This window comes from Hemitrygon akajei, chromosome 1, assembly GCF_048418815.1.
Source record: "Hemitrygon akajei chromosome 1, sHemAka1.3, whole genome shotgun sequence".
Classification (NCBI taxonomy): Eukaryota; Metazoa; Chordata; class Chondrichthyes; order Myliobatiformes; family Dasyatidae; genus Hemitrygon; species Hemitrygon akajei.
Window position 1 is genome coordinate 209,152,558 of NC_133124.1, and position 12,922 is coordinate 209,165,479.

At 39.8% G+C, this 12,922-nt stretch overlaps 1 protein-coding gene across 1 annotated transcript in view; it reads right to left on the reverse strand.

The window, feature by feature from the left end:
• Nucleotides 1-12,922, reverse strand: part of LOC140734878 (BCL2/adenovirus E1B 19 kDa protein-interacting protein 3-like) — a 37,533-nt gene that overhangs the window by 11,189 nt on the left and 13,422 nt on the right. Inside the window, exons 3-4 of the mRNA XM_073059528.1 lie at nucleotides 12,521-12,602; nucleotides 2,140-2,246 (exon numbers count right to left, since the gene is read on the reverse strand). Of these exons, the coding sequence (XP_072915629.1) occupies nucleotides 2,140-2,246; nucleotides 12,521-12,602 (189 nt within the window). The remainder of the gene's footprint in view (nucleotides 1-2,139; nucleotides 2,247-12,520; nucleotides 12,603-12,922) is intronic.

Consider the following 12,922-nt stretch of genomic DNA (forward strand, 5'->3'; position numbering starts at 1 on the left):
GTGTTGTGATTTATTTTTGTGCTAATGCTGGGAAGGGGATGAAAAAGCACATCAGTAAGAATTTCAACCATGTACTTGTTTTGAAGAATAGAGTCAGGTCCTGCCAACAGAACATCAATTCCTTCCAGTCTGAGAAAGTAAAAAAAAATAAGAGTTCCCTAGCTGAGGGGAAAAAATAGTATCCATAGACAAAATGGCCACAATTGACAGTACATCTAATAGAACACAGACCAGTACAACACGGGTACAAGCACTTTGACCCACAATGTCATGTCGTGATCAAATTTCCAAGTAAACTGATCCTTTCAGTGTACACAATATCCATATTATTTTCCACAGCTTGCACATTCATGTGCCTAAGAGTCTTGAACACTTCTATTATGTGTGCCTCTACCACCACCACCCTACACAGTGCATTCCAGGCACTCAACACTGTTAAAAAAAACCCACTTGTTCCACACATTTCCTTTCAACTTGCACCCTCTCACCTTAAATAAATGCTCTCTGGCATTAGACATCTCAAACCTGAAAGAAAGATACTGGCTGTCTACTGCATCTAGGCGTCTCAATCTAATTGGTTGGTTTCCTCTTAGCCTCTACCACTTTTCTTCTATCTTTCCTTATAGCACAAGGCCTCTAATCCAGACAGCATCCTGGTAAAACTCTTCTGCAACTTCTCTAAAACAGCAACATTCTTCTAATGGACTCAGAACTGAATGCAACACTGTGAATGCAGCGCAACTAGAAATTTACACTCAGTGGCCACTTCATTAGTTCTCTCCTATACCTAATAAAGTGGCACTGGGTGTATTTTGTGATCTTGTGCTGCTGTAGCCCATCCACCTCAAGGTTTGACATGTTGTACATTCAGAGATGCTCTTCTGCACACCACTAACATATCATTCTTTGAGTTACTGTCACCTTCCTGTCAACTTGAACCAGTTTGGCCATTCTCCTCTGACCTTTAAGGCAATTTTGCCCACAGAACTGCCACTCACTGGATGTTTTTTGCACCATTGTCTGTGAATTCTAGAGATTATTGTCCATGAAAACCCCAGGAGATCAGCAGCTTCTGAGATACTCAAACCATCCTGTTTGGTACCAACAATCATTCCACAGTCAAAGACACTTAAGATCATATTTTTTCCTCATTCTGAATCTTGAACTGAACTACTTGACTACATCTGCATACTTTTATGCATTGAGCTTCTGTCACATGATTGGCTGATTAGATATTTGCATTAATGAAGTGTACAGGTGTACCTAATAAAAGTAGCTACTGAATGAATAAAGCTGTAACATAATTCCCCAGCCCTTGAACTACATTCCTTGTCTAATAAAGGGAAGCATGAGATGTCCAGTGCCTTCTCCACCACTCTACCTACCTATGTTTCTGCTTTCAGGGAACTATGGGCTTGGACCCTATTATCCCGCTGTACATTAACTTCTTAAATGTCTTTACATTAACAGTGTACTGCCTCTTTACATTTGATCCCCCAAATTGCACCACTTCACAGCTGGCCATGTTAAACTTTATCTGCCATTTTTCTGCCCATATTGGCAACTCATTTATATCCTGTGTCATTCTTTGCCAGCCTTTAAGCCACCAAAAACAGCACCAATCTTCCTATCATCTACAAAATTACTAACTCACCCACGTCCGTTTTCATCCAGATCTATTAAGAAAATAAACATTTTTCTCATAACTACACAAAAACAGACATTATTAATTTCCAACATATTTTTTTTATAAACACTTAATTTATATGGCATAGCATACCTCCAAACAGAAGACACAGTACAACACAAAATTCTTAGGCAAATATATATCACAAGGTCATTTGATTCTGAACAATTGGCTCACTGATCAATAGAGAATATCTCTCTGAGGCTTCCTGCTCCCTCCCCTCTCCCTTTCCCTAACCATGATTCCCTTCTACCTATCCCCGTCCCACTCTCAGTCCATAATAGAGACCCTTATCAGGTTTATCATCGCTCACATGTTATATATTTTTTTGCAGCAGCAGTACAATGCAATACATAAAATTACTATAGTACTGTGCAAGAGTCTTAGGTACCCTTTCTGTATACTTTTTCTGTACGGTGCATTTCCTTCTTGACTAGCATACTGGCACTCACTTTGGAGGAATGTTTTCAGGTCGACTTGACCAGTCAGAAATCCATCCAGCACGCTTCTTCATCATAACTTCCATCTCGCGGTCTCGTTCCAGACCATCATCTTCAGACTAGATGGAAAACAGACTGAATTGGCAAATGTCTGAAGTGTGCATTACATTGTTACTACACTTGTGCCTAATGCTTCCAATAACATGATGGTCCTGGCTAGCAGGTCGCCACACTTACTGACATGCAAGTCATGACTCCTGGTTTGTTGTCTGCTGAAGCTGACAATAACCTTAAACACATTAAAAGAACTACACACTAATTACGCCATTATACTAAAATACTAAACAGAATTTGGAATAATTTAAACTCAATTACAATTTAATAACATTTTCTCTCACAGATGCCATTCTCTATTCAAATAAATAAAGATACTGTTCCTAAACCAGTTCTACCTGTTTCAGTCTAAGCATTGTAACTTTGCCAGAAGTTCAGAATACTGTCACAGAAATGCTTGTAAACCACTGTTGGCAAGTTCAAGATTTCCAAATATATCCAAGTACTGATGATAATTCTGAACTTGTTGGGTCTAATGCAGGAAAATACTGGCAGTTTGGCGTGGCATTTCACTGCAAAAAAAAAATCACACCATTTCACTTTAATAAAGCACTGAGGGGAAAACTCAGGCTGCAGATTTCAGGCTTGACAAAAGGCAAGGAATGTCTGGTAACAATACCTACCTGTCTTTCAAAATGGAAATGTGGAAATAAAAGCTCAAGGATATGAAGGATCAACTTCATTTACCTTTACATTTACAGGATTTGCTGTTGGAGCGACGTGCAAATTATTCACAATTTTAATTTGAATATTTAACTAAAATCACATCTCCATATTTTCAGTTAATATTAGTTACTTGTGCTACTTCCAATAGATTCAATCAGCTTCTTTGAAGTGTTCTCATTGTATGCGGAAAGAAGAAAGTTGCAAAAAATTCTGCCATAAACCCTAAATGTCAATTAAAACTCTTAATGGAAAGAAATAAAATGGCTCCGCCAAACAGCATCAAAGACCCAGGTTCGATTCCAACCTCCGGTGGTGTGAGAGTTTGTGTATTCTCCTGTAAATACGCTTACTCCAAGTTCTCCAGTTTCCTCCCACATTCCCAATACACATGGGTTAGTAGATTAACTGCAATATTTCTCTAATGGTAGAGTCTGAGGAGAGTTGAAGAGGATACAGGGAAAACAAATTTAGGGATAATGTCAGTGCAGTCTCCATGGCCATAGGACCTGTTTCTGTGCTGTATCTCCTTATGACTATGACATTAATCTTCAAATATCAAATTTTACACCTCTGGTGTAAGATGACAAGCTGCTGCAAAGGTAAACTGCACCCCTAGAGGACAGGGTGTTATCAATAAGAGAAAGAAATTATTGCCGAGTTTTAATTAACTTAGTCTCCTTTAGAAATTGGTGCACGGATTCATATTGTAGTTCTGAAGTTGGTGCTGCTGTAGCACAGCTCGTGACCCAAATTCAATCCCAACTCTGTGTGCTTATAGTGTCAAGTTTGAAGGATCTCTCTGTGGCTGCATAGGTTTTCCATGTATGCACTGGTATCATTCCACATAGCAAAGATTTGAAAGTGAAGTTACTGGAAATTACTCTCTGTATAGATGGGTGAATGAAAAATCAGAGAGGAGCTGATGGACATTGAAGAAAGAATAAATTACAAGGAAGTAAGTGGAGGAATACGATTGATAGCAATGCTCAAAGAGCATAAACATCATGAGCCAAATGTTGGAAGAAAAAATTTTGCTCTGTCTTGTACAATAATTCACTTCAATTGAAGAGAAATACTGTTTCTTTGAACTAAATAGCACTAATATTATCTGTAACACCAAAATAAATAAATATAGTAAACCTAGTTACATACATCAGCTTTAAAGTCCTAAATACTGAAAGAGAATGTCATTATGCTGTTAACCATGAGCAAGCAATGTGGGACCACCCTGAGGCTGGAAAATTCAAAAATGGATGTTGTTGAGTGCTGTCAAGTTGCTATCGACTCATGGATAGTGTAGTTGTTCATAGGATTTTCATGGCAAGGGATGGAAGACCATTCTTCCACACAGAAACTGCTGCTGCCCAGGTTGGGACCTGGCCAGATTCAAACTCAGGACCAACCACTTTGAAGTCCAGTACTGATGCCACTACACTACCCAGCCCTCAAAAATGGATAGGGTAAACTAAAATCTAGCTATAAGTGTCATCACTAAGCTTATCAGTAGCACTGCATGGAAAGAGGCTCCACAACTGGTTTAAATGGCCCCATATCTACAGTGGGGTGTATGGGGTGTCAGGGAGGGATAGCACCTCTGGTGGGAGAACATGTCGCTGCGGCAAAGAATCCCACAGATTCAACACTCCCTGGCTAAAGAAATTCCTCATCTCCGTTTTAAAAGGACATCCTGCTCTTGTGAAGCTGTGTCTTCTGACACTGCACAACTTTCCCTCACTTAAATCCAAATCAAGCGCTAGTCTTGACACCATCAGCCAGATGTTGGCATAGTGGCATCAGCGATGGATTTCGGGCCGAGAGGTCCCAACTTCAAATCCAGCTGGCTCTCCATCCGTGCTAGGTTGAGCATCAAGCTCGTAAAAAGTACTAATGGGGTCGAGGTCTTCATCGATGAGGATAGACGAACCTTACCTACAGTCTACACATGATCAAAATTAAAAGTTTCCTTCAATATCATCCCTTGTATGACAACCCCTTCATTCCTGGAATCATCCTTGTGAACCTCTTCTGGATCCTCTCCAATGACAGCACTTCTTTTCCAAGATGAGGGGCTCAAATCTGTTCACAATACTCACCAATGCCTTATAAATCCTCAGCATCACATCCTTGTATTCTAGACCTCTTGAAATGAATGTTAACATGGCATTTGCCTTCCTCACCACCAACTCAACCTGCAAGCTAACCTTTAGGGTGTTCTGCAGAAGGACTCACAAGTCTCTTTGCATCTCAGATTCCTGGATTTCCCCCCCCCCCCGTTTAGAAAATAGTCCACACATTTATTTCTACTACCAAAGTGCATGACCATGAATTTTCCAACATTGTATTTCATTTGCCACTTTCTTGCCCATTCTCCTATTCTGTCTAAGTCCTTCTGCCTCCTACCTGTTTCCTCAAAACTACTTGCCCCTCCACCAATCTTCATATAATCTGCAAACTTGGCAACAAAGCCATCTATTCCATCACCTAGATCATTTATATACAACATAAAAAGAAGTGGTCCCAACACCGACCCCTGCGGAACACCACTAGTCAAAGGCAGCCAACCAGAAAAGGATCCTTTTTTTCCCACATGCTGCCTCCTACCAATCAGCCACTGCTGTAACTAAGTTAGTAACTTTCCTGTAATACCATGGGCTCTTAACTTGGTAAGCAGCCTCATGTTTGGCACCTTGTCAAAGGCCTTCTGAAAGTCCAAGATACAACATCCATGTGCATCCCTCTTATCTCTCCTACTTGTAATCTTCGCAAAGAATTCTAACAGGTTTTCTAACAAGGTTCCTTCCCTGAAGGAAACCATGCTGACTTTGTCCAATCTTGTCCTGTATCACCAAGTACTCCATCACCTCATCCGTAACAATTGACTCTTTCTTAAAGAGTGGAGTAACATTTGCAATTTTCCAGTCTTCTGGTACCATGCCAGAGTTTAATGATTTTTGAAAGATCATTTCTAATGCCACCACATCTCTAACATTACCTCTTTCAGAACCCTAGGGTGCAGTTCATCTGGTTTGAGTGACTTGTGTACCTTTACGTCTTTCAACTTTCTGAGCACATCTTTCTGCAACAGTAACTGCACCCACTTCTCTTCCTTCACACACTACAACATCAAGCATACTGCTAGTATTTTCCATAGTGAAGACTGATGCAAAACACTCATTTAGTTCATATAAAGTCTCTACATCCTTGCTTTTACATTCTAGTCCTCTTGAAATTAATGCTAACTTTGCCCTTGCCTTCCTCACCACAGACTCAACCTGCATATGAACCTTTAGGGAATCCTGCAAAAGGACTCCACGTCCCCTTGCACCTTCGTTTTTGTATTTAGAAAATAGGCAACCCTTTCATTTCTTCTACCAAAGTACATGACCATACACTTCCCCACACTGTATTCCATCTGCTATTTCTTTGCCTATTATCCTAACCTGTCTAAGTCCTTCTGTAGCCTATTTCTCAAAACTACTTGCCCCTCCAGCTATCTTCATATCCTCTGCAAACTTTGCAACAAAGCCATCAATTCCATCCTTCAAAATGGCATAGATAACAAGAAAAGCAATGTGTTATAAAAATATACACCAAATGATCAGCAAACAGGAAATAGCGGGTTGATGAAAGGCAGACCGAGCTGCTACGGAACAGCAGCTTCCTTTAGAGCAGGAGTTCCCAACTGAGTCCACAGACCTCTCAGCTAATGGTAGGAGTCCATGGCATAAAAAAGTTTGGGAACCCCTGCTTTAGAAACACCTAAAAAGCAAAAAGTGGAAGATAAGCACTGATATTAAAGCTATATTGGTAAGACAGATAGCTTTAATTTTTTAAGCCACAAGCCAACAAATGAGAACTTGTTTTCTTTTATTCTCTCATTTATCTTTTAATTTTATTAGTTTTTAAAATATTGTTTGTCTTTGGCAGTTATCTATGTAACATCATTTGCCATTTCCTCTGACTGCTTTATCAACTAATTGTCAATTTGAGGATAAGTTCATGGACTGCAATCCAGGTCAGAAGAACAATCGATCATGCTAAGATGATGTAAAATTTACGTCAAACTATGAAGTGACAAGGTCACAGTAAACTGTCATTTGGCCCAAATAGATTTATCCATGGCAGGGTTAAAAACAAATGCATTGATGTTGAATTAGTGTACAGGGAAAGAGATTGACTTGTAATCTTTTTTTTTTCAACCTGCACCCTGCACACCTCTGAGGTTCCAACTCCTGTAGAAGTGTAATTCTGCACACTGCTGGAGTCTTTCAATGCTTCATACCAGTACCTGTGCTTCAGTGATGGAAATCTATTTACAAAGTGTTTTCCAGACTATCACTTTGAGCTATGATCTCAGCTGTCTTCCTGTTATGAAACTGCCATCTGAGATCACAGACTGATAGCTGTTAGAAGAACCTGAGGTATGCAGGCTGCACTGAAATTCAACAGCAAAATGCTTTTGCCATTATTGATAAGAGATAAAAAGAAAATTGGGAAGGCAAAGGTAAAAGATCAAATGCAATCTTAAGTATGAACTGTTTTAAGATGTATGATCATTTGGGTTCAGTGGCTACATTTGGAAAAAAAATTGAACACATAAAACAAACAAGGTACAGAACCTTCCTTTCATGAATAATAAAATAATTTCATTGTAATCAATGATAGAAACATAGAAAACCTACAGCACAATAAAGGTCCTTCGGCCCACAAAGCTGTGCCGAACATGTCCTTACCTTAGAAATTACCTAGGGTTATCCATAGCCCTCTATTTTTCTAACCTCCATGTACCTATTCAGGTGTCTCTTAAAAGACCCTATCGTATCTGCCTTCACCACTGTCGCTGGCAGCCCATTCCACACATTCACCACTCTCTGTGTAAAAAATTTACCCCCAACATCTCCTCTGTACCTACTTCCAAGCACCTTATAATTGTGCCCTTTCATGCTAGCCATGTCAGCCCCGGGGAAAAAGCCTCTGACTATCCACACGAACAATGCCTCTCATCATCTTATACACCTCTGTCAGGTTATCTCTCATCCTCTGTCACTCCAAGGAAAAAAGGCCAAGTTCACTCAACCTACTCCAATAAGGCAGGCCCCCCAATCCAGGCAACATCCTTGTAAATCTCCTCTGCACCCTTTCTATGGTTTCCACATTCTTCCTGCAGTGAGGTGACCAGAACTGAGCACAGTTCTCGAAGTGGGGTCTGACCAGGGTCCTATATAGCTGCAACATTACCTCTCAGCTTCTAAACTCAAACCCACGATTGATGAAGGCCAATGCACCGTATGCCTTCTTAACCACAGAGTCAACCTGCGGAGCAGCTTTGAGTGTCCTATGGCTTCAGACCCCAAGATTCCTTTGGATCCTCCACACTGCCAAGAGTCCAAACCTACACGGAGTACCTTATTGACTAAATAGCAAAGAACTTACACTAAAACTGTATACTATACACTATAATACATACATACACTATAAATTTTTATTTCATTTTAAACTTTTATGTAAATCCATGTCATTAGCAATTTCTCCATATCCGATATAGGTCCCTCTCACATTTTCATGAGCCTTGTAGCTTTCAGTGAAGCCGATCCTTTAACAGCTTTGAAAATATTTTCTTTGTTTTTCAGGATCGTCGTGATTGTCGAGTGTGACATGCCTAAATCCCGAGCAATAGCATTCACTGGTTTTCCACCTTCATATTGTTTAATAACCTTTTGTTTCACTTCCAAATCAATACTTTTCCTTTGCCTCTTGCTGCTGCTATCACTAGGAGTGGTTTTGCTGCGTTTGGAAGCCATGATGCACTTTACGGTAATACTTCTGAAAGAAAATTAAACAGCAATAACACTACTACACTCAAGAGACGTGTGATACACGAGATAGGTTACGTTCACTACGTCACGCTCTCCGACGGGGAGTACGGATGTATCTGTGATCGGGCGTTGTCCGAATGGACTTTAAGCGGCGCACACCTGTATAGCCTCTCCTTTTGTAGGCTTATCTACATATTGTGACAAACAACCTTCTTGAACACACCTAACAAACTCCACCCCATCTAAACCCTTTGCTCCAGGGCAGGGGTTTCCAACCTGGGGTGCCTGCACCCCCAGGGGGTGCGAAATGGAATTTCAGAGGGTGTGACAAAGAGTGGCTTGTGTCCTTGAGTGACAAGTCACGAGTCATCACTCAGCCAGCTGCCAATGTGCCTTGAGAAGTGGTAGTAACGTTTGAACCAAGCACATTCCAGTCTCCCGCTGCCCGAGTTGAGAGAGACGTAAACTCACTCCAGTCTCCCGCTGCCCGAATCAGCGTTGAGGATTCTCACCAGTGTTACCTGGGAGTTACATCTCAGAGTTGAGGAGTCTCATCAATGTTAGCTAGAAGGTTACATCTCAGAGTTAAAAATCATCTCATAATGCCAAAGTCTTTATACATCCCGAATCAACCATCGAGTAACAACTTCGTGTTAAAACCAAACCCACAGACAGTAGGTAAATTATTCAATTATAAAATTTTAAAAAGCTGCATTTTGATAAAAAGCAGCTGAATTCATTCATTCGTATTTGTCTCAATGCTTTAAAGAAGTTTTTGAATTTCAAAGATTTTTTTTTCTTTTAAAAGGTTTTTTTCTTGAATCGTTGATAATTTTGAATTGTGTTAGTTGAGGAGGTATCATGGTTAGCACTGAGGACTTTGAATCGTGTGATGGGAGTTTATATTTCCAGTAATCATCGGAAATAGGTATGTAAATTCAGTAGAGAGTAGCCTAATGAGTCGTGTTGTGTCCCTGTAGCATTTCCACCTGACGATTTATCTTGGCGTAACCGCAGATAATATCGTAATATAATATTCAAAAGCGTATTTCTTGCAATACTTTGCTATAGGCGTGTCTGGTTGAGTAAAGCGGTCATCCCTAACTTAGTCATAGTTTTTCTCATATTAGCTCATATTTTTCTCTTTACCCTTAACCCTTCATCATGTCAAAAAGAAGGAAATGGAATGATGACTATGTGTGCTTTGGTTTCACTTGCACAACAGGAAATGATGGCTTGCAAAAACCCCAGTGCATTCTTTGTAGCGTTGTGTTTTCCAACTCAAATCTGAAGCCATCCAAGCTTCAAGAGCACTTCAAGAACAAGCATGGCAGAGCTGATGTTGAAGGACATGATGTTCGGTCATTGAAAATCAAAAGAGCTTGTTTTGATTCACATGGAACTCTTCCAAAATTAGGTTTTGTTTCTGTTGAAAAACCACTACTTCTTGCTTCATATAAGTGGCATATAAAGTGCCCAAATCCAAGAAGCCCCATACAATTGTGGAAGATCTCATCAAGCCATGTGCACTGGAAATGGCAACAATTATCCCGGGCAAAGAAGCAAGAAAAAAATTTGAACAGGTGCCCCTATCAAATAATGTCATTCACAACCGAATCAGTGATTTGAGTGAAGATATTTTGGACCAAGTCATCTAAGATGTCAGAGCTAGTCCTCGTAAAATCTCTATTCAGTTGGATGAGTCAACTGATGTCTCCAGTTGTAGTCAACTCATCACATTAGTGAGGTATGTCAATGATGGTGCTGTGAAGGAAGATTTCCTGTTTTGTAAAGATCTGAAAACAAATACAACTGCAAATTATGTGATGCAGCTGGTGAAAGACTTCTTAGCCAAACATGATTTAGATATCAAAGTCATTGGTTCTGTGTGCACTGATGGGGCACCTGCAATGCTTGGAAATAAATCTGGCTTTTCTGCATTGATGAAAAAGGAGATTCCAGACTTGCAAATTACCCATTGTTTTCTTCATCGGCATGCTTTGGTATCAAAAACATTGCCTCCAAATTTGAAGAAAGTCCTTGATACTTGTGTGAAGATCATGAACTGGATCAGTGGGTGTGCTTTGAACCATCGTATCTTCAAATCATTTTGTGAGGATCTGGGAAATGAGCATTCAGTTTTGTTTTTCCACAAAGGAGTCCATTGGTTGTCACAAGGACAAGCTTCAACCCACTTCTTTGAACTGCAGGAAGAAATCAAAGTTTTTCTGAAGCAGCTTGAATGTGATCTGGTTGGGGCAATGGAATCACAGGAATTCGCCCAAATGCTAGCTTACTTAGCTGACATTTTCATTCGTATGAATGACCTCAGTATTTCTCTTCAAGGAAAAGGGATAAACATATTAAAGGCTTGTGAAAAGTTGAATGCCTTCAAAGAAAAGTTACGTCTTTGGCATTGAAGGATGGAAAGAGGTAGTCTCTCAAATTTTCCTTCACTAGAAGAGATGGCTGAAGATGCTGGATCCATAACTTCTACTGTGCGTGAAGAAATTGTGGCTCATTTGGAAATGCTGTCAGAATCGTTTGATGGATATTTTGCTGCTAGAGACCTGAAGATTTCAGAAGAATGGATCATGAATCCATATTCCTACAATTTGGAGAAAATGTCAGATGATGAAGAGCTGAAGTAATCTTATTGATTTGCGGACAAATCGAGCTCTTGAAATGCAATTTGAAAGCAAGACTTCGGAGGAGTTTTGGTGTGCAGCACTGGATATGCTCCCAAGATTTGGTGGAAAAGCACTCCGTGTCCTCATTCCAATTGCAACAACATACTTGTGTGAATCTGGATTCAGTTCTCTTTTGTCAATCAAGACAAAATCTAGGAATCACCTGAATCCACAGCCAGACCTGCGGATCACAGTCAGCAAGAAAGTTCCACGTTTTGACAAAATCATGAATGAGAAGCAGGAGCAAAGAAGTCATTGAATTTTATGTTCACAATTGGGATTGATTTTACTGTTTACAATCTTTTCTGAATAAATTAGAATCTAATTGCTCAACTTATATTTGCATTTTATGCACTGAGTTAAAAGCTTATTGTTTTTAAGTTCAATTTGTTCACCCGCAGTATTGTATGTGGTTCAAAAATTAGAAATTAGACTTCTTCAGCTTCAAATGTGATATTACTTTTGTAGGGGGTGCAAACATTAATCAAACATTTCCTAGGGGTGTGGGGCATAGAAAAGGTTGGGAACCACTGCTCTAGGGAGATGCCAATCAATATCAGGGAAATTAATATTTGGATAGGTTGAAGTTGATGCTATATTTCCAGACAAATGATCTCCCATTTACCATCTTCCTTTAATCTAAGCTTATCTAAAACTCTGTTGCACATAACCTAACTCATATCTAGCACTGCACACACATAAAGAGGCTTATCCCTCCCTGGGCTGCAAGTCTAATCTTAAAGCTAACACCCTTCTGTAGCTTTAGAACAGATATCTCTACAAACTCTTCTACAATACAACCCTCAAAATTCTATCTCATGCAATTCTTCTTCTACAACTCTGAAACATTTCCTCTACCACCAAGATTTCTCTCACCTTCCCTGCCCTCAAAGTTCAGTACTCCCCTTCTCAAAACACTTCAATCACTCTGCAAAAGAAACCTCATTGACTTTTTGGGCACTGTCATAATACCTTTACATGGATTGATGTCTGAACATAGTCTAAGGCAGCTTGTGTCAGGTTATGACATGAAATTTGATATATTATCTTTGCAGTAAATCCTACATGTTACATTTGCAAGCAACCATGAACATCAGAGTAAAATACCTGAGAACTGTTGTCCCTGCTGCTTTGCGGCTCTACTTCAAAGACTGCTTGAGTCATCTGAGGTGTTTGGGGTCGAGACTGACTGGAAAATTCAACAGAAGTGGTCAACCCATATGAGACAGAAACAAGACTTACCATGCCAAAAGTTTGTAAGTTTTAAAATTACCAAAAATTCTATCTATGGTAGGATACCTATCAAATGGATACATATCTCGGTAACAAAAGGGATACATATCCAATACCAGAAGAGTTGCAAAACAAACATTACTTGGCCCCATTTATTTTCAAATCTCTGATTCACTGGCACCCCAAGCAAGCTATTACAATGTAGAAACAATGCTGCAAAGAAATCCGCCCCCCCCCCCCATGATATAAAAGGCACACCAGGTTAAATTAAAGTAC